Genomic DNA, 27,927 nt, shown 5'->3' with positions numbered 1-27,927 from the left:
TGCACATCTTCGGTTCATTTTACATTTTTATTAAGTCCATATGGCTCATAGTACAAACTGTCCTCTTGGGTCAGTTCTGAAGCTCTTTGATCTTCTTCTCAGTGCAGAATTTCTTCAGTGTCAGTGTAGCCACCAGCGAGAAGGTGGCAACCAGAGTGAGGATAGTTCGCATGGCTTTGAACCAGGCGGGGTAGCCAGGCAGCAGGGTCAGGTCGTAATGCAGAGAAAGACCCAATCCCATGATAACTACCAGGGCTCCTTCTGCAACATTGTCCCTGCAGAGCAGTGCCAGCCAGGCCAGGAGCGACGGCACCACACTGTTGCCCAAGTTCTTCCAGTCAGGCAGAGCGGGACTGCCGTCAGGGATGGCAAACCCCCAGCGGGCACCTCCAAGGAAGGAGACTATAGAGGCTCCATACACCAGCTGAGCATATGCCACCTCAGGGTAGAAGGACTGTGTCGCAGCCATTAAGAGAGGGGCAGACAAGAATGGGATGAGCCCAGAGAAACCGAGGTACAGGGCTGGTTTGGGAGCCTGGGTGAGGGCCCTCAAACTGAAACCATCCTTGGTGTCTCCTCTCTCAGAAATGCCTTGTGAATCCCCGTGGCAGAGACGTGAGTCGGGCCAGCTGATGGGCCTGATGCTCAACAGTCTGTTGGGGGAAGTGAGTCTGGATGGCATTAATACTGAGGAGGCTTGGGAATGAAACAGCAGCTGAGCATGTGTTGTGTAGTTTGGCGCTCTGGTTGTGTGCTGCTGAAGACATCTCCATACTGGAAGCTGGGGACACAGGGCAGAAACATGACTAATTATAAGCTGCTGGGACATTCAGTGTATTCATTAGTGAGCAAGCTGGAGTGATCAACAGTCATTATTGATATTTTTCTCTTAAACATAAGTTACCCCAGAAATGATGCCTCTTCTCGATGCAAATCCAATCATTTTCAATCTGGAAAAAGACACCATTCATCAGCACTTCTCCATATCACATGCAGTAGTTTTATGTAATACTTTTGCTATTAACTGGCTGACCATAATGTTAAACCAACCTAGGCTAAGCGTTGTTGCTAACAGCAACATCTAGCATACAACCTGTTAAGAGCTCAGCCTGACGCAACACAGAGCTATCCTGCTGTAACAACCCATAAACCACAGATGTTTGTGTTACCTAAACGTCGCCTTTTAACTGTTTGTCATCCAACAGTTTGCCGAGGAAACTGCAGACACAGTAACATATAATTAACAGTCACAAAGTTAACGTTAACTGGCTAAAATAGAGGTCGTTTGCTGGCTGCCATTCTGTCGGTGTTTGATTAAATGCCTGTCTCCTAATATTCCCGGTCGTAACCCTAGATTTGCGAAAGATCTCGCGAGAGTGGTCATTTTAACCCAAACTATGATCTTTAATTAACCCTAACCGAGTATTTTTTGCGCCTAAACCTAACCAGACCTTAACAGCTTTGCTGTCATATCACAAAATACAATTATTTTGTACAATGACAAACGACGCGCACAATGAAGGAAGAACGAGTGAAAATCTCGCGAGAGTTTTGCAAATCTAGGGTTACCATCGGGATACGACCAATATCCCAAACTGAACGACACTGACTCGGTTATCGACTGGTTTGGCTGTCGATGGCGGGTGGGAAGTTATTAAAATACATTGAAGACTAAAGTCACAATAAAACGTGCTGCCAACGCTATGTTTTCAAAAATATGTTGAACATCTACTCATAAATAATGTGCTCTAATTCCATGTATGATCATCTTGTTCAGTCTAGACAAAGCGGTGTTTTACAGACATTGCACACAGTTGAGCCGCTCTTTAAAACACATTTAAGTTGCATACTGACGCTTGATCTTGAACGCAGCAGCGTTGAGACCGTACAGTGCCGCTCCAGCAGTGCGAAAACACAAACACCAACTCAGATAAAAATAAGATAAAATAAGGCAATCCGTCAACTTTTTCAACAAGACAAGATTGGTCCACATTTGTTGAAGATAATTGTTGGGTAAGAGTTTTTTTTTAAACTAACAAAGTCAAAGAGATATCTTTTAAAATGCCTCACAAGTTTTGTCCAACTAATCAATATTTGCAGAAACTCAATAAAAGACATTGATGTAAGTTGTACCTTTAATGGGGAGCTCAGAGAAACGCTGGTGCATTTCTTTTGGTTTTTGGCCCACATAAAAAACAACTGTGGAGTAAATTGTCACAATTTATTGCTACCCTTACCTTTTATTACTTTGGAAAAATGTATCGTTTGGATTCTCTGAATATGACAATCTATTTAATTGATTTGATTACTATTAATCTGACCATATTTTATATTCACAAATCCAAATTCTTAAGCAAAAGCCAAACTTTTAAGAGCTGACCTTATCAAAAAATAAATTTATATCTGATCGTACAAAGAAAAAAAAGCTGTTAAAACGTATAACCACTGTAAGCTTTACAAGATATTTATTTAATTGTTTTGTTATTACAACCTTCAGTTCCCCTGGCGTGTATCTGATTGTTGACACAAGGTGTTGTAAACTTGTTGTACACTTGTTTCAATAAAGCTGTTTTAAAAAAAACAAAACAAAAAAAACACCAACAGCCGTTTTACTGGAGCTTTCTAGCTGCGAGAAAGTGTAATCTCGTCAGTCTTTACAGAGTTTATACACCTTTATATACCTTTGAATCACTCTTCATCTACGGCTGTCTGGCTTCAGAGGAGATTCACGGTATGTTCATGAAACACTGCACGTTAGCCTCGTTAGCACTTAGCAAAGCTGATGAATGTGTGCCGCCGCTGCTAAGGGAGCCATTTTGAAACTGTGTTGTTCCAACGAAGCCAGGTCTGTTTACCTCTATTGTATGTTCGTGACAGCTGCTTAAATAGACACTTTTAGCAACCGTGAGCATATTAAATGCGTTTAAACTTCGCTAAACCCTCTAACCGTACTAATTAATCTCAAACAAACCTAGTACTCGTCGGGGGGCACAGATAACAGGCTAGGTAACGCCAGCTATTAGCTAACAGTTGCTAACGTTAACCTTAGTTAACTAATAAGAGTTAGCTAGCAGCAGAGTTAAGACATGTATGCTAGCGTCATTAGTTAGTGATTAACGTTGACTAGTTAGAAAACACCCTAAAGTATGTCAATGCTATGTAATTCATAATATTACTCAGCTAGTTAGCTTGGTAAAACGTGTGTGCAGTGTGTTGAATTGGTCCGCTGCAGTGTTTGTGGACACATGGGGTTTCCCGTAGTGCGTAATAATAATAACTGGCTACTTTCCAAACTCAGCAGTATTTTTGATGTGTTACTGGATCTCAATGTGGTTTCATACTGAACTAAATGTCCGTGGCAAACCCATTGATGTTCAGCTGTTACGTAATAGTTCAGTGGGAATACGTTAACGAGTCCATGGTCGCTCTGGGTTTGTGCATAAAGGGTTAATTTTTGTTTAGGTGTTAAGCTGTATTATAATGCATGTTTGAACAAGGTGTAGGACTGAAGAATCACTGTGGAGATTGTAACCTCAGTTTCATTTAACGCGCACTGCCAGGCCTGTTTAGATGCGCAGCAGTCAGGGAGAAAGTGAGGGAGAAAGGATTCAAGTTATTTTTACACTGGTATAAATATTTCATTTACCAAAAGCCTACACAATTTTATAAAAGAGCCAGCTTTCAGCATGAAATGGTTCTGAGATGCCTGAGTCATGATTTTCATCTCATACCTCCTCAAAATGTATTTGATGTGTTAAATGCAGTTTGGTTGGATTGTCTCTTGAATTGGAAGCTATTTTTGGCTTTAATAAGCTTTTTCAGTGATGGGGGAGTGTCATGATAATACCTTTATAATGTCTGGCATATCCTTTAGCTGTTTGCAGCAATAAAGGTATAGAAATAAGAAGGGAAATGTTGAATCAAGTTAAGCATCTCTTTTGAGTAAGTTTATTTGGTCCACCTGTCTAAAACTAACAGAGTCTAATACAGCTGTTCTCTAACAAATCAAACCTTCATACAATGTTCAGTTTCAGCGTTCTATTGAAATTGTGTCAGTGAGGTGTTGATTCACCTTTGTGGTCATTTTGGAAGCTGTAGATAGTAGTGTGTTGTGGTTGAGGTGTTTCTAATATTTTGGTCAACCCAATTTAGATGAGGCTAAATTTTAGAAACAGAGTAAGCACTACAGACTCCAGCCTCCACACTTAGCATAAAACTGGCTCAACACATCTGTAAAACTATTTCAACAAAACTGAACATTATGACTTTCATAAAGGATGTTTATTACAGGGCTATTGTATTATACTACATAAGCATTAAGTTGGTTTACTTATTAAACTCGAAACTGAGTGTGCGGTGTGGTTTTGAACCTGGTGCTTTTAGAGGAATGACTTATGCTCACACTTTCTTTGGTTATTGCAGGTCCAGTCTGTTCCTGTGCAGATACCCGTGAACCACCAGCAAGAAACCAGAAAACTGCACTGAAACTTCCTGTGTGAGAAATAACTCATTCTAAAAGGAGAGGAAAGACCCACTTCACAACTTTTGGACGCATGCTATTTTTCAACCCTCCTTTTTTTTTGGCTGAGAAAAAGAAGTTAATTGGGCTGTCTTGAGGATTTCTTTTTTTGGGAAACGTTAATTGTTGTTAAAGGACTTTTCTCATCATATGACACGAAGACCGTTCAACTTATGGGAGGTTTTTGTTCAGTTTTTGGGCTTGCATATCTATGAAATCAGAGCTATCTCATACTTCTGCTTTGATCAGAAAACCACAAATAATTAAATGGGCATCTTACAAATGTGAAGGGAAAACATACAAAGATAAAACCGGCATTATAATGCATCATCCAGCAGCATCTCTGTTTCACTAACCAAAACTGAAAATGACAGCGATGTAACATAGGGTTTTACTTCCTTCATTGTCATGTGACTTTGAGTCTTTGAGCATTATTTTCTTCAAACTCAGACAGTCTTTTCACCAGTTTAATGAGGTGAGCAGTGGTTTTCAGTGACCTCCATTGCCAACAAAAGACTGTCTTTGAACTAATTTTTTTTTCCTGCATGCACTTCAGTAGATTTTAAGATGATTCGGTAAAAGGTGAGTCGACGCTAAAACATACTGGCACGCAGTGTGGCAGGACAACACCCGTTTCTTCTCTCCCCATCTGGTGTCAAAGTGGAACTGCTATACGAACTGCTGTCCATGTTCCAGGGCAGACTTCTTTCACAGACCGCTTCCTAATATTGATAATAAGACAACCTGGCTCTTCCTCACCATTGGGACTAATCACCAGTCAAATCAATTCATTTTGCCAATCAACATAAAGTCCAATCAGGTTTCAAGTCTCACTCCTGACAACAGAGCAAATGTTTCAAACAAATTGGTGAAGAATTCAGACAGCCCAGACTAGAAACTAGCTTTTGTGACGTGATCGGCTCAGGAGCTGCTTGGGAATCAAGAAGGAAAACCTTTTCCCTCGTAGACCGCTGCGCCTCCGCTTCAAAATCTACTCCCTGCTCGGCCAGTTCTCTGGATCACCATTCCAGATCATTCCTGCAACCTTTTGACCCATCTCCCAGTGTTTCATCCTGGACGAAGGGATCTGCCTCTGGGGAAAGGGGCTGTGCTGTCCTGGCGGAGGTGGAGAGGGGGTTGTCGGTGTGCTGCTCCCCGTCTGTCAGTGCACGCACTCTGTGATCAGTGCCATCAGGCCTGAGGAACCGAGCCCAGCCGGACCGAGAGAGGAGGCAGAGGACTTCAGAGCCACAGACTCTGGGGTAATGATTGTGCTTCACCTGACTGTCTGGGTTAGGACCAGCATGCATGGATGTACTCAACACCCATGAAATTCATTTCTCTTAATTACTAGCAATTTGTCAACATTTTGTGGGTAGCAGGTATTCATTTTCCACTTTACACACACAAATTAGAAATCTAATAAGCATTACTTTTTATGAGTTTGTACTGTATCACATTGTGCTTTAATTATGAGTATTAACTACATAATGAGCCATATAAATGTACCACATACACACATTGCAAAATAATGCTAGTATTACGCCGCACATGAGCAGCGTTATATTAGCATTATACATCCATGCAGCCTGTCAACCAGTTATCAGCTTCACAGGCACAGCTGCAGCAAGTCGAGCTTTGTTGTTTTCTGCTAAGAATAGGACTCTTTTTGGCTTGCATTGTGGGGGACCTTTTACACAATGAATTTCTAAATAACTGATGCCACTTTGAAGATGGCATGAAATTAAAGATAGATGGGCATAAAAGTGAGTTTAAGTGTCACAGATTGATGTTGCTGCGCTTAAAATCGCAGGACCTGAATATTAAAAATGCCTTTCCCGCCGTCCGTTTCTTTTGTTAGATCCTGGCCATGAGGTTTGATGCCTCGATCCACTGACCGGAAACACTGGACCTAAATGGCGCAGCATGACTTTGTCCCTGCCTGGCTTAACTTCTCCACACCCCAGCCTGCCAAGGTGTGTGTGCACATGAACAGTATGTATGTGACAGAGTGTGTGTGTGTGAGCTGAAAAATGGCGAGTGAAAGAGACAAGAGCTTGAGTATAACAGTCTAGAGTCACTGCACTCACACCTCATGCTTGTGTGTCTGTACACCTGAGTGAGTGTGTGTGTGTGTATGTGTGTGCAGTCAGTGAGGAGTCACCCTCGGGGATTGAAAGTGCAGTCAGTACATGGTTCAGCAGAGAGTCACCTAGACGTTGTGTACCCTTATTGAAAAAGACTGATGATAGAAGAAAAGAAGCGATTTTAGCATCAAATGACAACTCACCGTACTGTCGGGAGATTTCGTGGAGGTGCTTTTCTAATTATTTCATCAAGACATTATTTCATTTGCTGTGGCTAGTCTAAAAAAATTTATGCAATTTCATGAATTTTAGTATGACTTAAAATTGGCAGAACATTTACTTGTTGCAGCCAACTGAAGATGTGTTGAATGTGCAGTGATTCAGTGAAGAGTCAAATTTCTGGAGAGATTGTTTTTTTTTGGTCTTCATGGTAGGTTGATATCATGCTATGGCATTAGAGATTTTGTTTATTATGACTAAGTTCAAATGCTGCCTCGCCAAACGCTGCGTGACAGTGTTTGAAGTGAACTAACTGCTGTAGCTGAATTAAAAGGACATTTCTGACTGAACAGCTCTCTTGTTACCATTTCATTATTCAGTCCGTTGTTTCAGCCAGTTGTATTTTCTGTCGTGAGAATCTGATTTTTTTTGCCTTCATTAATCAGTAGTGACTGACATATCCGGCCACTCTGACATGACTCTTTTTAATTGACATTGAAGCTGTGTTATCTGCCTGAAAGTCAGCAAGTTTATGTGTAGATGTAGAAAAGTAATTGTCAGACTGTGTTAAGTGAGAGTTCCTCCACTGCTTGTATTGTTTTCCCCTTCATGGGCATCTCCGAGAGCATTATTAGTGTTCTACCATGGACACAACCAGTAAAAACAAAGTGGGAACCAATTATGTAGATCTGTTAAAAGATTTTGACTGTTCAACCTAGCTATTTATGTTATACATTTTGCAGACAGGGGATAGCGGGCTGGCAGTGCTGATTGGTTTACATTTGCAAGCTCGACCAAATGCGGCTGTTTCTTCTTGTTTTAAGTGTTTTTTATCAAAAGTTACATATTCAACCAAACAGGAGTTTCTGTCATAACATGAGGAAAAATTGGGACTGGAGCAGGATTAAAACTGTAGCTAAAATTTAATTTAACAACCCGTGTCTGCTAATACTGCATGATAAACCCATCTCTTTTAGAATTAGAGAGATAGATATATAATGGAGATTATAGACATGTTTAATTTGTTGATCTATAATTACATACAGTTTATGTATCACAAGCAATGAGAAGAGTGATTAAATTGTTGACTGTAAGTATGTTTAAGATGTCTCGATCTGTTTGACACGGCTTGATAATGTTATTGACTTTATTTCCACCTACAAAGGCTGTGATTGGCTCGTTTGTTTTTCCAATTTGAGATAATTGAGAGAAATAGGCGATCACAGGAGCAACACCACAGCTATTTTAACTGCTGGGCTTGATTTAGGGTCTGGAACCGAGCTACATTTACTGTGCTTAATTTAGATTAAATAATGTATGAAAGCACAAATACTCATTCAAAATATTGCCTCTTGATAGTGAAATTGAGGGAGAAATTGCAGATTGAGATGAGCAGATGTTAAGTAAACAAATTGGGTTGATGTTGTCTTTCCTACTAAAAAAAAAAAAAAAAAAACGGTGTTGAGCTGTCAGACTGTCTGGCTGAGGTTGTGAGTGTGTTGCTCCTGCCCAGAGCTCAGGGTAATCTGTGAGTCAGGAAGCCGTCCAGCTGAGTGCTGGCTGTCTGTGAAATCAAGAGTCAAGACACACAAACAAATGCACAGTCACTGTCCTGCTGACACATGTTTTCACCCCCGTGTCATTTGTCTTTAGGGATTACTGCACACACTCTTCTTCAGTGTTTTAGCCACAGTTTATTCTCTCAAGTTTTCTGATATTGTCTTTTGATCACAATCAAATTCGATCTTTGAACCTCATGACAAGCTCGTGACAAGGATATGATTGAGATGGAACTGAGCATGTGCAGTCAACGTTACTAATCCCACAGTTGGTTCAATGCGGTGACTTCAGATTATACCACTAAGAATTATGTACACTGTGTTTGTCTGATCCTATTGGCTCCCGTCGTGACGGCTACATTTCCTTTGATAAAACGTTCTGAGATTGCGATCCGGTTCATATGTCTGTTTTGACTGTTTTCATTCCCTAAGAATACATCCCCGTGTTGACATTTTTACTTTGAGTTATTGAAGTTCTCTGAGGCAAGAGAGGAATTGAGATTTTAACTAATCTGTTTCCTCACAACAAAAAAGATGTAGTTAAAAAAAAGGAGGATTTGAAAAATGGTTTAAAGGTAATTGCTCTTTCTTTTTTGTAGTTGTCATGTGTTTTTTTGTGTGTGTCGTCAGTTCACCTCAGATGATATGCATGTGATTTATTGTCCACTATCACAGCGTAGAGTCCTTTAGTTCTCACTTTTCACTAACGTTGTCCCCTTTCTGTCCTCCTCCAGTCCCCTGCTGCCAACCTTGAAAAACAAGGTGAGCCCCACCACCACAGAGACGGCAGAACCGCTGTGAGCCGCCGCCGCCACAACTCGTCTGATGGCTTCTTCAACAACGGCTCCCTGCGCGCTCCGGCAGGTAAAAGTGTAGATCAATCACCCCGTTATTGTTCTTGCAGGTTTAAACTGTGTAAAGGGACACATCTGTTAGACCATTTACTCTAGTTTATTAGACCTGTAGTGAGGTAGAAGTTGGATGGAGCTATCAGGATTTTCCCTGGATTTTTTTTGACACAAAGCTGGCAAAGGCTGGAGAACGTGCACAGTGCGGTGTACACAGTTTGTGCATGCAGTCATGCACTGTGCGCTTAAGTGAAAAAATCATGATTTGACAGACAAAAGTGTCCACAGGGATTTAAATTTTATACCAAGATGGAACAAAAACATGAAAAACAAAGGTTGTGACAAATGACGGTGTTGATTTTGTAGGCCTAGAACGATGCTTATCTCCCAGTTTGATACTATCACAATATTTGGGTGCCGATTTGATTCAGAATTCATTCTCAATTCAAAACTGATTCTGGACTGAATAAATAGAAAAAGGGGCACTATTTTCAGTTTCTTGCTCCAGTATACTGTGTGCCAAACTATTCACTGGTGTCCTTCCATTGAAATACAATATGAAACATAACTGGTAGATAAGATAAATAGTCTGCAGCCTTTTTATTTTAAAAAGTTAACTGCATTAATTAATTTGAAAGGATCTTTATCAGTCTCCTGCCTGTATGAGAATAACAAACTGAGGGGGAGGCAGAGTGCTCCACTGTGTTATTAACATCATGTCTCCAGCAGTGGAGAGCAGCCTCTCTGCTGCACCGTTAGCTCCGAAGCTGAGCAGGTACAGGGTTTTTGAGGTGAGACAGACTGAGCACCGAGTTATTTTCTTCACCTCAGAGTTGGTTTCAGTTGTTTAAAGCTGTGGTGTGTGTTGGTCAGTCGGTCGTTTGTTGCTGCTAATTGCTGCTCTGCTCTGCTAACGTTAGTCTCTGAGTGATGCTGTAGAAAGTTCACAATATACTTCATGTTCATCTCACGGAGGTAATTATTAAGCCATTAAAGATGAATTACAAGACACTGTAGACTGTCCGGGTGCTGCGCTGCCCTCGCAGTTGAGTTATGCCTTTTTCGTTCCATGAACGTATCAGTTTTCAACAAAGGTGGCGCCCAGTAACACAAAGGCCTTTGAGTTGGGCAGGGCTATGTTTGAAAGTGTTGGAAATTGTGTGTCACTAAAATATGTGGATGAATAGGAATGATAATGGTGTGAGTTGTCTGGCATTAAAAAGGTGCATCAAAACCAATCAACTGTAGTTTGTACATGAGGTCTAATCAGACAACATGATTGAAAACAACTGTGTGGGTGCACTGTGGGTATGAAGAGGTTTTAAATTCATCTGTTGAGTTAAGGTCTGCTGACGACCATATCAGTTAGTCTCATCCAAGTTGTCCGTACGTTTTTACCCTAACTTGCTGAACTTGAAGTCTCATGTTGCGTAGCCATTATTAAGGTTTCAGAGAGAGGATGTAGTTATGTCTAATAAAGTAAAATGATCCAGTGGAGGTCACTTGTGAAGTTGGAGATGATGGCAAGCAGGAAACATCAACTGATGGAAAATGGGATTCAAGGCACTCTAGTGAATAAGGATGTATTGGGTAGAGCTGCAACGATTAGTTGATTTAATCATTAGTTGATCAACAGAAAATAAAATGGCAACTATTTTGATAATCAACTAATCGTTTTAGTAATTTGTTAAGCAAAAAGCACTAAAAGGTTTGCTGGTTACAGCTTCTCGAATGCAGGGATTTTAAGTTCTGTGTCATACATAATAGTGAACTGAATATCTTTAGACCGGGGGCTGTTGATCAGATAAAACAAGACATTAGAAAACGTCACCATGAGCTCTGAGTAAATTATAATGGGCATTTTTTCACTATTTTCTGTCATTTTATAGAGAAAACAATTAATCAATTCATCTGGAAAATAATTTGAAAGATTAATCGATAATGAAAATAATTTAGTTGCCGCCCTGGTATGAGGCCACCTGCTCTGAAGGCAGCGATGGACGTAGTAGTGAAGTTGTACACCTTGTTTACACTCTGCTGATGTTTACATAAACAGTCCTTGGGGTAAACTAGTCATTGTCATAGTTTGGTGCTGGAATTTTGTATGAATCCTCAGGTACAAGTTCAGGAATGTCAATTTATTATTGGCTGTTTTCTTTGTATATTTCCATTTGGTTATGTTTCGTCTCAGTTTCTACAATGTAGTTTTTCTGGATTAATGATGTTGTCGTAGTGAGCAGGTGTGCCACCATGACGCATTCAGGTGCAGTGAAGTTCAGTTGAAGATGCACACAGTAATATTTGGTCAGTTCAGCTTCCTGTTTGACAGGTTGTTCACTACCCAGCGGTGTCTCAACATGGTCCCTCCATTCACTTTACTATTGCTCACATGTTGAACTCTTGGCTTTGGAAAGCAGAAAGGCAGCTTTATTTGTCTCTACTTGCTTTTGGTGTGTCATACCAGTCAGACATATTGAACAATATGTTGTTTGCCTGATCTGTTCACTCAGTAGTTGTTTTGGTGCCTTGTAGGCTTTTTGACCCTTCAGAGAAAGTTAGGTGCAGGCTGTGTGTGTGGCTGTTTTGTCAATATCCAAAATTAAACCCGGTTTCCTCTCTGTCTTCTGTTTTACTCCAGTAGCTTAATGTCTACCTTTCTGAATGTGCAGCAGCATGTCTGTATAAAGTCGTAGTGTGAAGTAAAATGATGCATTCGGATGAATTATTCAGTCCTTGTAAAAATAAATTAACTAAGTCCCAACAGGCAAAAAATTCCTAAATTGGAGCACCAGTTTTTCAATATCAAGAACTAAAATTAGGGTGTACCAAAAGTATCAGTAGTAAATGTCACTGAGATAGATATACAAACACACACAATACAGGTTTTGGCTTATAAATAGTAATGTTAAGTTTCTGTTCTCACCTTCTTCTTTTTTTGTGGCTTCAAACCTGCTGTGTTTCCTTATTGGCAAGTGCATAGTATGTCTCAACATTAGGCTAGTTGCCCAACCAGGCAGCAGATAAGCAGGTGTTTAAAATGGTGGCGCATATTTTAAAGTGCCAGCATAACAAAGACAATCATTCAGGAGACAATCTGATAACAGAATTATTGATTTGCTTTTATTTGTTTCGTGCACGGTCAGAGCTGATGTATGCTGTTCAGCATTGACAGAGATTGAAGGTGTTCAGATGTTATTTCAGAAGGTTATTAGGGAAACTTTACTGATTTAGCATTTTTTCACTTGCCAAAGCACAATCTAATAGTTCTTACATATTTGTCTTTCTGGAGGTGACGGTTGGCAGCAGCCCTCTCTGCTTCTGAGACATGACTCTGTGGACTCGGGGGTGGCCAAAGGAGGACATGGTGGGCTGGCAGGGGGCTCGTGTTGGAAGGAAACACCCAGCTGGCATGGAGCTCTGCGGGGCGCCCAGGATGGCCACCACCACCAGGGACGCCACCCCAAACGGGGAGGGGGCGACAGGGACAGGCAGGGGGGGCACCGGCAGCGCAATGGTAACTTCCATCCCCGCAAGGGCACCTCGTACCAGGACAAGTTCCCCAACGAGGAACGCAAAGACGGCAAGGACGACAAGCTGAAGTTTGTGGAGGAGGACTTTGTGAGTAGACTGCCTTTTTTTTTTGCCAAGCATGCCACTGACCTTGACATAGTTCTTCAATGACAAAGCTCTGTTGAAAGATAAGAAAACGTGAGTCAGTGGCAAAGCAAGAAGGTTCAGAATAGTCAGCTATGAATACTGACTTGATAGTAAGGACTATATTAATTATTAACTCTACCTATTAGATAATCAGAGCTGTTGTCAGAAACACTTTCACTTTGCATTTTCTGTTTTCTCACCTTATCCACCTTGTGATCTAAAATGAAATGTTCTTAAATATTATGTTTCACAAGAGTTTCCTTCATCCTGTCAGTAACAAATGCTTAGATTCTTGTAATTTAACATAGCTTGAATGTTTTGTCTTTTTAGCCTTCCCTCAACCCTGAAACAACTGGAAAGCCTGGGACTCAGATGAGAGCAGTGGCTCCCCATGCTGGAGTGTGGGGTAAGAGTTCCCAATCCACATTAGGCTGTAGATCACTTTAAGTCTGATTAATTATTCTTGAATTAAAAAGTCTCAGCAGTTCAGTGTCCTCCTCACCATCTGTAGCATTTACATGACGACTGTCCCGATTTATATTCCAGAAAACCCCCCGAGTGGCAAACAGATGGTGTCCAAAATGCTGGTTATCAAGAAGGTTTCGAAGGAAGACCCCAGCACAGCCTTCTCTGCGGGGTTCGCCAGTGCAGGCACCCTGCCCACCAACGGCAGCAAAGCTCCCATTGCAGGCTCCAGCGTCTACAAGAACCTGGTCCCAAAGCCTGCCGTGGCCCCCACCAAAGTAAGACTCACTGTGATGTGTCAGATTATATAAACAACTTTGTAGATTTTTTTTTTTTTTTTCTTCTATGTGCTTGGCTGTGATGGAAAGCAGTCTCTCTCTTTTTCTAACAAACACACATTATCTGTCTTCTTTTAAAGAGCACCCAGTGGAAACCCAGTGGTAGAGAGATCACTAAGTCTGGCCTTCACATGCCAGGCCGAGATTCAGTCTTCACCAGCCCCGTCTCTGCAGCCAAACCCAGCACCCCAGTCAGTGCGCCACAGCACAACACCCCGAAAGAGGTAATGACAACAAGACAACAAGAAAAGATGATTAATGGACATTTAGGAATTCTCTCACTGCAACAAGAAAAGTTTTTTTTTTATATGATGCAGTTTAGTCAGACTTCCTACTAACATGTAAATCTGCACAACAAGCACAATGGTTAAATTCCAGCGTTGCTACATGCTTGACATGTAGCTAGTCTATCCCTGTGCAAGAAAATTACAGGTTTTATCTAAACATAGTCATTACTGTATGTGTTAGTGTGGTTGGTGACTGAGATGCTCACTCATGTGTACATGAAGTTTTCTTCTAGAGTAGCATATGTGCTCTGTCATCTGTTCAGTGTGTTATTAGTGTTTTTGATATCTATAGTTATGAGCTTTAAAATTCAAAACATAGCAGTGGACAACACTGGACACAGACTCTTAAAACAGCAAAAGTTGAATTATTGTTGACCTGTTGTGGCTTTTAAACAAATCTGAGAGCTTGCCTGAAAATAAAAAAAATAAAAAGTGTTGTTTCCTCTATCCTCTTCTTGCTGCCTTCTCCTGCCTCCCCTTTCTCCCCTCCCTCGGTGCCATCACATCCGCAGCACCCTTCCAGCACGACTCCTCCCATAGACATCGCCCCGTCGAGACTGAAGCTGATGCGCCGTGGTCCGGACCGCAAGAGCGAGTTCCTGCGAGCTCTGAAGGACGAGGGCACAGGAGAGCTGACAACAAGCAGCAGCCCAGGAACATCAGGAGAGGTAGGAAACTTTCACTTTCTAAAAAAAAAAAACCATAACACAAGACAGCAGTCGTTTGCTGTTATGACATATGAAAGAAAACTCTCCATTTAAGAGAGAGTGCTGTAGTCAAAATCTGACAGGTTAATTCTCCGTTTGTACAAGTCAGTTTTTGAATATAACAATGTCACAGTCCTGCAGGTTAGCCACACTTTTTCTTTATCTGCACATAAACATAAACTCTCTTTGACTCCAAAAGTGATGATTGTCAAAGACATGTGTTTTAAATTAGTTTTACCAAATTTAGTTACAGTTGCAGCCTGATAATGCCGAGGTATCTTTGAAATTACTTTTTTGACAAAGATTTTTTTTCACCATTTCATAGTGACGGTTGTTGTAGATACAGACAGGAAACATGGAGAAAGAGACATATTATGAGGGGGCATTGCGATAATGTGGTTGTTAACCACTGTTTCACCAAGAAACCCATAAAATACAACATTTTTGAAGTGTGTTTTGTCGCTGTGTGAATTTCTCTCAGGGTGAAAGCAGCACCCCAGAGCCCAAAGCCTACAGCGAAGAAGTCTGCCATGAGAATGGTCTCTCCTACTCCCTCAGTGACTCAGACACTGAACACCTGTCCAGCTCCCTGGAGGCAGAGCACAGGTAGAGCACAAAACTTAATACACACACACACACACACACACACACACACACGTACAAATACAGTCAACTAAGCAGAAAATGACTCTGCTGGTCTAATGTGTAGGTTGCTGAAGGCCATGGGCTGGCAGGAGTACCCAGAAAACGATGATAACTTCCTGCCTCTGACAGAGGACGAGCTGAGAGAGTTCCAGACTAAAACTGAACAGGTGAGCACTCAGAACAACATCCTACATCTTAAATTACATTACATAGTTTTGGTTCATCATGTTAAATATTTTTTTTCTTACATTGAAAATGAGAAAAGAACACAGCAGCAGCATCTCAGTCACACACTAACTGTCTTTGTCCTCTGACCAGCTGAAGAGGAACGGCATGCAGAGGAACGGGGTTCTCCCGAGGGCGCGGGGTGTGACCCTCCACTTCACCCCCTGGAGGAGTGTGGCGGAGGCGCACGTCGAGGAGGGCTCCGAGTCCGAAACCAGTAGCAGCAGCCAGACCTCTGACGATGACGACTGCATCAAATCCTAACGTGGCTTTACGGAACAAAAAAAACAAAAAAAAACCAACACACAACAGCCAACACCACATCCCAGCAAGCAATCTCCCCTCTTCCTCTCTCATCTTTGTTTTTAGAGCACCATTTTGAATTTCTTTTGTTTTGATTTTTTTTGTTGTTGTTCTTGCACAAGGGAAAAACCAATCATATCCCAGTGAAGGGGGAGATTCCTGCTCCGCCAGACGTCGTTTTCCCTGCGTTTCCTCCTTCACTGCAGTCCCTGCCCTCTATGACCCCCCCCAACCCCCACCCTCCTCCCCTTCTTCCTTTTTCTTCCTCGCTTTGTGGAACTGAAGTGTTCATCAAGAAAAGAAGGGCAATGAATGCACACTTGATTCTGCTTTAAACAGACTAACTCATTTCATTGATGATGCTGATGACACATTATTAATGATATTAATAAAAATTGGTTCCTGACAAGCTGATATGTTTCAATATGAATCTGGCTACTGTGGTGTTTGAGTCCACATGGACTTGACTTTCTGTAGATCAGTTCACATCGATGCACCTGAGTCCTGTCAGCTGGAGTTGCACAATACTACAAAAGCTGCTGTTTTGAAGGGATGCGAGTTCTTACTGGACGACTAGTCAGCAACTGTCTTCTTGTGCCAAGAACTACTAAAGTAACATTTTCTACAAAAAATATTTGTGCTGAATGCAACTGGTATAGCTTAAAAACCGGTTCTCTAGATTAGTCCAAGCCTTGATTTAAAAAAATGTGATATCCACAAATGTGTGAAGATTCTCCATCATCCAAATTCTTAAGATATACGATTTCTTGACAGTTGCACTGACTTAGTACTTTGATTTGTTGGGGTTTTTTCTTTTTAATGAAGATGGTAATTAAAATGATAGCTCTGCAGAAGTAATAATATTGAATTGTAATATTGAAAATGAAATTGTGTGAGGAAATAATGTTATAAAGGGAAGCAGAATTTAATCATGCCGATTTTTAAGTGCTCAGATTTGCAAACATGCAGGCTTTCAGAAGCTTTTTAAAAACACGACACTTTCATTAGATAATCATCTGTGAGTACATGCATGAAATTGTATAGTCGTCCACTAAAAACATACAAAACATGTAGACAAACTTAAAAGGCGGCTTTCTTTTTTGGAAAATTCTAGATGTTGACCTTTTTCACTGCAAACACAGCAGCAGAGGTGTGATTAACATTAACGATGGCTTCATTCCATTTAGGTGTCCCAGTGAACCAGAATTCACAACACAGGGCCCTGATGCCCAGACTGGTATTTACAGTTATCTCGGCTCATTAGACCTCTCGGGTCGGTGAAGGGCACAGCTATGCCGAGGTCACCAACATACATATTCAAAAGAAACAAAACTACAGATGGTGGAGTTCAATCAAGCACAAGAAGTCCTGAGGAGAGGTTTAATCAGCCAAATGAAGTGAACACCTGAGTCCAAACCAGCCTCAAATTACCTGTTAGGGAAATCATTTAAAGTTCATCCATATATTTCAAGGTTTTAGTTCAGAGACCCTCCTGCATACAGTCAAACGTAAGTAAAACTTCAGACCAACCCCAGCCCTCCATATTAGTTATCTTTTGTTTATGCTTGAAAGATTAATTTATTCATGTCTGGTGAGACAAGTTGTCAAGTTTTAAAGAAGCTGAATATTTTTCAAAATGCTGTTTAAATGTGGGATGCTGAAACAATAATGAAGAACTTCGGAGAACTGAAGGCTTGTTGTATTTTATGCGGAATTGAGTAAACTAAACTGGAATTCTTCCTTTTTACCAGTGATTTCTGGTGGGCGTAAACCCACCAGAAATCACTGTTTGGCGTAAACCTGTGATGACATCACAGTTACGCCTGCACTCCAAGTAGTCACACTCCTCAAATAAATAAGGTGAAATACATTTTGATTTATGAATTAACAGACAATGAGGTTCAATTTCAGTGTTAAAGGACATTTTCTCATTTGGAACTCTGTATTGTGTGTATGTAGGGGTGTCTATGTATTGAACACAAGCAGTATTAGTAGAAATAGGACAGTTTAGCCCAGGTTTAAAAGAAACCATCAATGCAAAAGAAGCCTCCAGTTCAGATAGTTTTGTTCATCCTAGAGTTTGTGGGCAGTGACAAGTGTTTGTCACTACAGTCACTTGTGTATGACTGCTGATCGACTATTCCCATCGCTCAAATCCAGACCTAAATTATGTATAATACCCTCATAGCCACTTTTAATAAACAGTAAAATGAAAATATGAATAGGAATCCTTTCAGTTTTCACTACTGGCATGATTTCACAACAAAGTTTTATGAAACAATATTCTTTATTGAACTTTTATAGGTTACATATGTGGACAAAACACCCATACAACAGGCATAGAAAAAGATACACATATTTACAACAGCAAACGAGTGTAGCGGCAGTAAGAGCTTGGCGTGTTGGTGGATTTCTTCTTCGTGGCTTAAAAACCCGCTTCACTTACTGCAAGAGAAAAAAAGATGAGTTTCAGTTAAACCCACAGCAGCTGGAAACATTTCCAACCCAACAGCAACTAAACTAAAAGCTTTGTCTGACAACTGCATCTCTTACCTCTCCACCTCCATACCGTTGGTGTGTCCGTTAGTGTCTCCGTTGGCTTTGTGAACGCCGTTAGTACGAGGCTCCTCTACTCCGTTAGTCTGAGCGTCGTCCTGCTTCACCTTCTTGACCACACCCTCCTTCACTGGACTCTCCTCTGGTTTCCTCTGAAACACAGACGGGTGCGAATGAGACTAAACTGCTAGAGATCAATATATTTTAACATTCTATGAATATACGTGACTCCTGTCATTGCGTCCAACGTTCATCTAACTGTAGGTCACTGACCTTCTTTCTGACCAGGTGGGAGATGTTTGAGACCGGAGCTGTGGTGGCGTGTCCGTTGGTAGAGCTGACCTCATTGGTTGATGTGCCGTTAATCTGGGTGGGAAATAATCAAGAGACATCGGTAAGAAGACAGAGTGAAAACGAAGATACAATCATAATATTCTACCACCAATTTGTTTATTTAAGTATGTTTTCACACATCGTATCTTCAGTACGCGACTTACTTTTGAAGTGGAGGAAGTGTCCGCGTTCTGTGCAGTGGAGGCGGGGAACGCAGAGGAAGTGGAGCCTCCATCCTGACATTAAAATAAGAGATAAAATTAAGCTTTTAAAACAGTTGACTTTTGCACACCGATACATATGCAAAGGAGAAATTGATGTTAGTGTAATTGAAATTGTATTTGTGATGACGTAAAGAGTGAGTGTGGCAGACTCTGAACTGAAACTGTGGTTTAGTACGACGTGTGTGAAACTAGAGTTGCTGACACAAGTCTGTTTGTGATGCCTGGAGATGAACTTGTGACAGCCCTCTTGAACAGGGTCACGAGTGTGTTGAGTGCAGTACGTCATGTGTGGGTTTCCTATATAAGAAGCGGATAAGGAAATCTCCAAATGTCTCTTCACTTCTACACCAAGAGCCAGTATTCAACCAGTCTCTCCCCGAGTATCCAAATACTCTATTTGCTCACTGGTGCACATTTAGTTCCAACAGATGAGCATCCACAGCATGTACTAAAACTAAAAAAAAAAAAAAAAAACCCCACAGTGCAGCTTCACATTTGATAGACGTGACTTCTGTTCTGCATACTACACTACATCTATCAGTGATAGTGCAACTGATCATTTACACGGCCACATATTAACCATTTACTGCTCACTATAGAGTAATCTATTGATTGTTTATCATAGTGACTTCACAAATCGTCGTCTCTTGACAGCTTATTTAAAAACTACTCAGTCCTTCGCTCACCAGTACACCCTTCATAGCCTCAGCGTCTGTGCTCGCCGTTTTCAGGCCTTCAGTGGCGTCCTCCACCTTCTCCTGGATCTCTGGCAGCAGAGCCTTCAGCTCCTCCATCTCCTTCCTCTCAGCTGGCAGAGCCTCGGGGCCCTCGGCCTTGTCTATCAGCTCCTGCAGTTTTACTGACAGACACAGTGGACATGTTAGCGTGCAACGACTGACAACCGTCGAACCATCTGCTGCTGTAGTGACTCAGCCCGAAAGCAAAAACACTTCAGCCGTGAACTGTTCATAAACACACAGCTCTTCACTGTGAAAATGTGTGTGTGCGCCATAATGAGCTACACCTAGCTTACCCAGCCTGCTCTTTATGACGGTGATGGAGCTGTTGAGCTCCTCGATGGCCTGGCTGTACTGGAGGTTCAGGCTGTACGTCAGACCGAGCTGGTAGTGAGTCTCTGCGAGCAGGCGGCTGTCTGAGTCCAGGTGCTTCAGCTGCAGCTTCAGACACTCCTGGAAATCCTCCAGAGCTTGTGTGTAGTTTCCTGGAAGAGAAGCAGCAATTTAAATATACAGGATAATTTAATCAGGTTTGTTTTTTCCAGACATGCCTGTTTTGTTATTAAATTGCAGTATAGTCCAAAGAAAGTATTTAGGGCTTCAACTAAGGATTATTTTCATCAATTCCACTATTGATTATCCTTACGACTACTTACTGTATAGCCTGTAAAATTTCAGAATACAGTTAAATATACAGTGAAAATGCCCATTAACATTTCCTAGAGCAGAAGTGATGTTAAAAACAAAATGAAAAAAAAACAACAAAAACAGCAAATTCTCACATTTGGTGTCAAACTACTGAATGTTTAATCTTGTATCAAAAGAAAAAAGTAAATCAATTATCAAAATCCTCAAAAAAAAAAAAAAAAAAAAGTCTTTAAATATATGCAGTATAAAGCACTTCAAGCTGCTCCTAAAAAAAAAAAAATTAAATTAAATAAAAATTTTTAAGGGTCCTGACAAAAACATGGACTATGTTCACATAACATGCTGATGTTGCCTCCGATTGACTCAGATCTGATTTTTTCATGGAAGTGTAAACAAACCAAATCTGATTTTTTTTTTTTTTTTTTTCATACAAGATCTGGACAACTTGCATATGTGGTTGTAGATCTGATTCATATCTCATCTCTGGCTCTGTGACCGCTGTCAGAACGGAATTCATGTGGGTTTTTTTTTTGGTTTTTTTTTAAAAACACTTCACTTCTCTAAACATATTGTCTGTCATCAGTCAGTGTCGGCACCTCACAGCCTGGTAAAAACATTCATGTCTCCTTCTCGTTCTAATTATCATCTGTATTGTCTGCTGACCTCCACAAAAAAAATAATCCTGGACATGTATGCCAGCACAGCCGTGTCATCCATGTTTATGATTTGGCTGTTGCACAAATGATGTTATTCTTGTACGTAGGCAGCCAACATTTCAGTTAAACGTGCACATGTTTAGGACCTTAACGGTGTTCACAACAGAGCCGGACACACTCAGTCGCTTACAAACATGAATGAACCAACAGCACAAAATTATTCAGTGACTTGTTAGTCTACCATACCTGATTCAGCAGAAACTTCACCCAGTTTTAGGTGAGTCTGGGCTGCCATGAGCTGATCCTCCTTCGCCTCTTTCCTTATTTAAAAAAAGAAAAAAAAACATCTGTTAATATGGAAGCTGTAGCTCTGCCATTATTAAATTCAGATCTTAATCGCAGCTGATGCTTCCAGTTACCTTTTGTAGATGACTTTAGCCACTTCCAACATCTCCCAGGCCAGCTGCAGGTTCCCCACCTCCTCATCGTCACTGTCCTGAAAACCCAGTCAGACACCAGTTTAAAACCCGACATCTGCTGATACTTCATCACCGTGTCCTGATGTGTTATTCTGCTGTGTGCTCCAGCAGATCGGTCAAGTACCTTTTCAGCAGCCTCGTCTCCTTCACCTTGTCCTTCTGCCTCGCCCTCCATCTCTGCATCATCACCATCTTCCTCCTCCTCTTCTTCTTCTTCTTCTTCGCCATCTGAGACATAAAAACTGTGTGTTTAGATGAACCGGGCATCATGTAATTACAACTAATCAAGAGGAAAGAAAAGTCACCTTCAGCTTCTTCTGGCTTATCTGCTGGTTCTTCTTCCTTCTTTTCATCAGATTTGCTTTCACTGATGTCGCTCTTCTTTTTCTCATCTCCCTCTTCCTTTTCCTTTTCTGTTTTCTGCTCTGCAGCCTCGGGCTTCTCCGCATCACCGTTCTTCTCTGCGCTCTGCTTGCCTTCGGCTTTCTCTGCGTCTTGGTTTTTCTTCTCTGCCATGGCGTCATACACCTGGACCCTCAGCTCATCCCTGGTCTTCTCTGTTGAGATGTTTCATAGTGCAAAATATTAGTGCTACTACTGATACTCAGCATACAATAGCACAAAAAGTAAAATTACTTTTATTAAATACACTATCTCCTCACCATCAACACTTTCTGTGCTCTCAACATTGGACTCTTTTTCTGTTTTTTCTTCATCCTCGCCCTCAGGGACTCCCTCCAGAGCGTTGCCGAGGACGGAGTTCTCCATCCTACAACAACAGGATCAGTCAAGTTTCTTAACTGCACAATGACCAACAAACTGTAGACAACATACTGTAGACTACATATTTTTATGAAACAAGCCTGACGTGAAGAAAAAAAAAAGAAAAGAAATTCTGATCATTGATGAGCTTACCGTGCCAGATCCAGCAAGGCTTTACCACACCAGAAGAAAGCTTCTCCGCACTCATCTGCTGTGTCTCCATACTGTTTAGCTCTGAAAACAAAAAGGAATCAAAGTTTTACTTCAGTTAAATAAAAATGAACAAATGCTTCATTCTGGCTTCCAGTTTTTCAGCTCAGAAAAGTTGCTCTTCAGTTATTGACAGTTACAGCTTGTTGAGATAAAAAGGCTAAAAACCATTAGAAACAGTAAGTTAGTGTGTGAAGGTTATAATGTACACCACACACACACACACACCTTATTCCTGTGAAGTAGTCAACATATTACACTGTCATATTTCCCTGTCGACTCCATAATACTTATAAAATATTCTCTGGTTGTGTGTAGGGCTACAACAAGTTTTTCGTATCAATAAATTTGCTGTTTTTCGCCCTTGATTTTTGTCTATAAAAATGTCAGAAAATTGTTAAAAATGTCCGTTATAATTTCTTAGAGCTCATGGTGACATCTTAACATGTCTTGTTTGGTCGGATGAACAATCTAAAATCCAGTTTACAGTCATGTACGACACAGAAAAGTTTCAGATTCTCACATTTAAGAAGCTGTAACCGTCAGATATTAGGCATTTTTGCTTAAAAAATTTTTACTCAATTATCAAAATAACTGATTTCTGAAAACGATCAATAACAGTTGATTAGTCAACTAAACAGCTCTGGTTACATACATGTACACACCTGTGAGAAATCAGCCCACAACTGCAAACTCTGTGTGACTCATGTTTGGTAACAAGTAGAAGATACCACTTTTATTGTATTACTATTAGTGTTGTATATATACACATTACATAGTGTTTCTGTTCCAACTAACAGCTTGTTTCATTTTGTCCTCACATGGGTCATATTCAGTTTCATTTTATCTCTTAAAAAGACCTACAACATGCTCCCTGTCACAGCACTTCAGCAGAGTATGAAGCCTCTGTGTGTGTGTGTGTGTGTGTGTGTGTGTGTGTGTGTGTGTGTGTGTGTGTGTGTGGACAGACAGTTAGTTAGTTATCTGATTGTATGTCTTTGTGCGGTAGTTAACTCACAGCATGCCGCAGGCCTCCTGCAGGGCGCTCACCGCCTCCACCACTTTGCCCATTACCAGGTGCTTCTTGCCCGCGCCGATCAGCTTGTTGGCCTCTTCCATGGTGACTAAACTGAACACAAAGAAACGATTCAACTCAACTTTATAACAAAAAAACCCGAAACACCACAGAGAGCACAGCGTGTACGTCTTGTCCAGTACGAGCTTTATAAGTATAACTAACAAAATACGTGATATTAAATGAGCTAATTACATACCTTGGTTGAGAGGATACAGACAGAGGAGTTAACAAGCAGTGTCCGGTTCAACTGCTCAGACTGTCTGGTCCGTTGTTTCAATTTGGCGCGAAATACTCCTGCCTTTTCCGGTCAATTTCCGTGTTCGTAAACCAGCGCGGGAGAACTCTTAAAGGCACAGACCACCAACGATTACTTCATTGTTATCAACATTCAGTACAGATAAAACAAATACTTATGATCAAATGAATTATGACATGGCTCACTCTGCACATACTTGTCATATGCTTCAAAAAAACTTGAAAAAAGTTAACTGCTAATTTCATTGATTGTAACTGTCATTGCGTTTCATTTTTAAATTGTTCTTATTCTTATTTATTTATTTGTTTCATTGTCAATTCCTACAGTTACTTTTTTTTAGCATTGTTAATTTTACCTTGTTTTTAACTGATATAGTTATGTATTCTTCTTTTATTGCTATTTGATGTCAGTTGTTTTCTGTATTTATTATGTCTGTAGCTCAGCACCAATGAAAATGAAGGTTTTCCCTCAATTCAATCAAATAAACACATGCACAGTTATAATGTAGCCGTTGTGAAATAATGCTGCTTTTTATTAGCTTCTATCATATCATCTTATTTTGAACTGTACATGTATTATTAAGAAATTTCATTTATCCTGTTTCTTTTCACAATACATTAATTACAGGTCATTTTAATTAAATTCCAGGAGGTTTCATATTTTTTAACGTATTTCTTCCTTTTTCATCTGTCAGTTATTGAGACAAACATAACAGAGCCAGTTATTGGCTGTTGCTACTTTGAGTTGCTTTTATGACATACAAGTTGAGAAAAATGTAATTGTGAAATCAAAACAGGCTTTGGAAAAAAAAGGCCATTTTGCTGGAATTAAATAAGAATTACCTGCAGTAAACCCCTACTGTGAACAGAAGGAGGATGAAATAACATTTGATTAACTGAGTGTTAAACATGTTCTGCATCATTTCAAGGTCATAAGATATATTTTGTCTGTATGTATTTTGATGATATTATTATTTATTAAATTTGTTTAATATTGAATATTTTGAGCCTCCAAAACAACTACTAATAAGCTGTTTTATGAAAGCTGTTCAGTATAAGTGTGTGTGTGTGTGTGTGTGTGTGTGTGTGTGTGTGTGTGTGTGTGTGTGTGTGTGTGTGAAGTATATGTACATGCTGTCATGTCCTGCTGTGAGGGACAGTGATTGTCCGGCTCCCCTCTGAGCTCCTCCTGCTGACTCTGCTGTGTCGCTGCCTCGTCAAGACAAGTCTGGACCTGGCATCCAATCAGCCTCACGCTGAGACAATCCTACTCAACCCCCTCGGATTGTCATCATTAGAGACGCAGCTTCAGCAGCTATAATTTCCCAGTGAAATCTACACACACCACACGCTACAGCTCATTCAGTTACACACACTTCACTACTGTTTTACTGAGCAGCATATGTGTGACAGGAAACAGTCTGGGCGAGTTTATTTTAAGTGAAGCCAACACTGTAGTGCATTAAAGGCCTTATATAATATTTTTTATTGTTTGCCATGAAAACAGGTAAAGCTACTGTAACTTCTCACTGTGCCTGTATGTTTTATTCACTGGTAGAGAGGACGAGGAAGGAATAGTTTGATATTTTGGAAACAGCTTTCTTGCTGAGAGTGAGATGAGAAGATTAATACTGCAAACTTTCAGCGTTAAAGTTCTCTGAGAATTACTCAAAGAGGAAGACACAGAACTACATTTGTTCACAAATATTGGACCAAGAGTGCTACTACGCTTTGCAACAATCTTTCAATCCAACACCAATTCTGTTTAAAAATTTTTTCAATACATTTTTGCAGGGCTGAACATAACCACAATGATGGACACAAGTGCCCTTTAAACATCCATTTGCTTTGGAATCAGCGATGGAGCAGATGCACTAATTATGGGCATATTGTGAGACAGGAGATGAACACGAGGCAGTGTTTGATCACTATAGCCCACTGCGGTGCTTCTAACAGAAGGTTATTGTGTGTCCCCCCTCTTATCTGGCCCTTGATGCGGTGCCCATGGCAACAGCATGCAAAGACATCACTTGGTGAAATTGGACAAAGGAGGCACGGTGGAGGGACTGTTTGAGCAGATAACAGCCTACTGAACTAATCATCTTAGAGAAAAAACAGCACGGGTTTCTTTCACTTATCTTCAAATGATGGTTTGAGAAACACACTGTTTAATTTCCTGAGATAAAATGTCTATCTGTCAGAATCTCTATGCAGATATTTCATTTTGTTATTGAGTCAAGGAAGTGAGGCATTTGGCATTAGGATCACAACTGGTTTTAGTCGATTAGATGTACCATCAATTAGTTTAATGTGAAACTCTTGCCAAACCCTTTGTCATTGTCTCTCTTCTTGGTGTGTACTAGTAATCACACACAAGGCTTCATGTCACATGTACAGTATATTAGGTTTGGGTTTAAGTTAGACTAAAAACTTCTAATCTTCCTGGTCAGCTGGATCAGCAGAGATCAACACTGTTTCCAAAAACACACTCTGGTTAGTGAAAAACTCAATCAATCAAAATATCTGGGAATATATGGGAAAAATGCACATAAATTTTTAAAATCAATGTTAAACTGTGTCCTGATCTATTATGTCATCTGGGAATAGAAATAAGAGAAGGGTCTCAAATTACATTAATAGGACACAAGCAACTGCCCTGTGGAGTGTGACTTCACAACCATACAGCTGATAATTAAAGAACGTATATGACGTATCCAATCAACAGATTACTGCCTCTTGGACCACTTATTTTAAGAAGAATTATTTGATCTTTGATGAAAACCAGCACATATTTTGTGAAAGAAAACAGATTGCTTGTTGCTTCTTAAAAATATAATTAAAAAAATACTACAATACACAAGATATTTACAAAAAAAAACTTCTTTATTAACTAACAGAACAAGAAGCAAAGTGTCGGTTTTAATAATTATTGTATAATTTTTCATAAAGGAAACAACAGACAGTGTCAAATGCAGCCACAGTGAGGAGGAAATGAGACTGTGAAAATACCCTCTGCAGCCCACAGGATAAGTACAAAGTGTTGCAACAGTACACACCCCGCAGTGTGGCAGACTGTAAATAGACAATAGACTGCTAGTGAGTGACATCGCGGGAAACATGGAGGAAATTGGTCTACAAATGCAGCAATGTTACAGAACTTCTATAATACAGATTTTCTCAGTGTGCAATGTTCACGGTCTATTATTAAATATACGAAGTATTGAATAAGTATTAGTATTAATAAGTGTTGAATTCGTTCTAGCTATTAGTCAGTTAAAATAATAGATGTGTGTGCTGGTGGTATTGTTTTGATCTGTTTTTGGGAACTTCCATTTATATTAGCATTTCTTCTAGTTCCCTCTCAACGCATTATAATAACGGTTCCTTTTTGCATCTTTTTAATTGTCTATTGCTTCTGAGTTTCCTATGATTTTCAGTGTCATAGCCTCAGTGCATTATGGGCACCGGATTTTACAATGTATGCCTTCTTCAGGGCTTAATCTGATCTGATCTTTTAGTCCATGGTAGTGAGTTACTCATATGCCAAACTGTTAAAAAACATGAGCAGTCTGGTTAAAGTGGCGTTATTAAACCAAAGGAACCTGGAATACAAAGTGGATACAGATTTAATAAAGGGGTTCTGGATGAAAACAACAAAATCCCTTTTTAAAATGTATTATTTAGCCTTCCAGAGACCCATACAACACTAAGGACATGCCACCCTGCTGGTGGCCTGGTGCTGTCAGCACTTTACAGCCTGAGCAGGAAAGTTTGTTTTAACCTTTATTTATTCAGGGACGTGTCAGTAAGAGGAATCCTCTCTTTTGCAGGAACGCCCTGATCACATTCACACAATTACACACATTTACACCTGGAAGCTGCCCAATACAACCACAGTCTGATCTGCCTGTCACTAAGCAGCTTCACTGGAGCAGTTGCTGGAGGACACCTCATTTGTGGTAATGAAGGAGGGGCCCCACCAAGACTTATCCTGCTGGTCTGGGGATTGAAACAACAACCTTCCAGTGACAAACTTAGTAAATCATTGATAACGCACACAATAGACAGTGCAGGAAATAATGTTTAATGTCTGATATGATGACATTGGATTGCTCCACATCCTAGAAGAG

General features: G+C 40.4%; 3 protein-coding genes across 8 annotated transcripts; 1 reads left to right on the top strand and 2 right to left on the bottom strand.

Moving 5' to 3' along the window:
• Positions 1-13: 13 nt before the first annotated feature.
• Positions 14-2,766, bottom strand: LOC137193857 (transmembrane protein 69-like). Of its 3 annotated transcripts, none has more exons than XM_067605268.1 (3): positions 2,682-2,766; positions 905-950; positions 14-781 (listed from the first exon to the last, which is right to left on the bottom strand). In XM_067605268.1, exons 2-3 carry the CDS (start codon positions 941-943, stop codon positions 71-73), a joined length of 750 nt encoding a protein of 249 aa, XP_067461369.1. In that variant the 5' UTR covers positions 944-950; positions 2,682-2,766; the 3' UTR covers positions 14-70. The 3 variants fall into 3 exon arrangements, with proteins under 3 accessions (XP_067461369.1, XP_067461368.1, XP_067461367.1); XM_067605267.1 differs by lacking the exon at positions 2,682-2,766 and adding an exon at positions 1,051-1,345; XM_067605266.1 differs by lacking the exon at positions 2,682-2,766 and adding an exon at positions 1,170-1,343.
• On the top strand, positions 1,891-16,289 carry gpbp1l1 (GC-rich promoter binding protein 1-like 1). 3 transcript variants are annotated; one of them, XM_067605263.1, is made up of 12 exons: positions 1,891-2,013; positions 4,423-5,781; positions 6,381-6,495; positions 9,119-9,248; positions 12,522-12,850; positions 13,220-13,295; positions 13,436-13,632; positions 13,773-13,916; positions 14,492-14,647; positions 15,168-15,292; positions 15,396-15,498; positions 15,650-16,289. In XM_067605263.1, the coding sequence occupies exons 3-12, from the start codon at positions 6,436-6,438 to the stop codon at positions 15,818-15,820; spliced, it is 1,491 nt and encodes a 496-aa protein (XP_067461364.1). In that variant the 5' UTR covers positions 1,891-2,013; positions 4,423-5,781; positions 6,381-6,435; the 3' UTR covers positions 15,821-16,289. The 3 variants fall into 3 exon arrangements, with proteins under 3 accessions (XP_067461364.1, XP_067461362.1, XP_067461363.1); XM_067605261.1 differs by lacking the exon at positions 1,891-2,013 and adding an exon at positions 2,577-2,731; XM_067605262.1 differs by lacking the exon at positions 1,891-2,013 and adding an exon at positions 2,715-2,845.
• A 1,838-nt stretch (positions 16,290-18,127) lies between these two features.
• On the bottom strand, positions 18,128-23,856 carry LOC137193856 (histone-binding protein N1/N2-like). 2 transcript variants are annotated; one of them, XM_067605264.1, is made up of 14 exons: positions 23,739-23,856; positions 23,483-23,593; positions 22,408-22,488; positions 22,155-22,261; positions 21,798-22,049; positions 21,617-21,720; positions 21,433-21,509; positions 21,260-21,333; positions 20,006-20,194; positions 19,659-19,831; positions 18,913-18,984; positions 18,689-18,781; positions 18,413-18,567; positions 18,128-18,304 (listed from the first exon to the last, which is right to left on the bottom strand). In XM_067605264.1, exons 2-14 carry the CDS (start codon positions 23,581-23,583, stop codon positions 18,298-18,300), a joined length of 1,485 nt encoding a protein of 494 aa, XP_067461365.1. In that variant the 5' UTR covers positions 23,584-23,593; positions 23,739-23,856; the 3' UTR covers positions 18,128-18,297. The 2 variants fall into 2 exon arrangements, with proteins under 2 accessions (XP_067461365.1, XP_067461366.1); XM_067605265.1 differs by having other exon boundaries at positions 21,617-21,711.
• Positions 23,857-27,927: the final 4,071 nt, after the last annotated feature.

Source organism: Thunnus thynnus, chromosome 12 (genome assembly GCF_963924715.1).
Source record: "Thunnus thynnus chromosome 12, fThuThy2.1, whole genome shotgun sequence".
NCBI classification, from domain to species: domain Eukaryota; kingdom Metazoa; phylum Chordata; class Actinopteri; order Scombriformes; family Scombridae; genus Thunnus; species Thunnus thynnus.
Note: the sequence above shows the minus strand (reverse complement) of the source record. Positions and strands in the feature narration are given on the sequence as shown.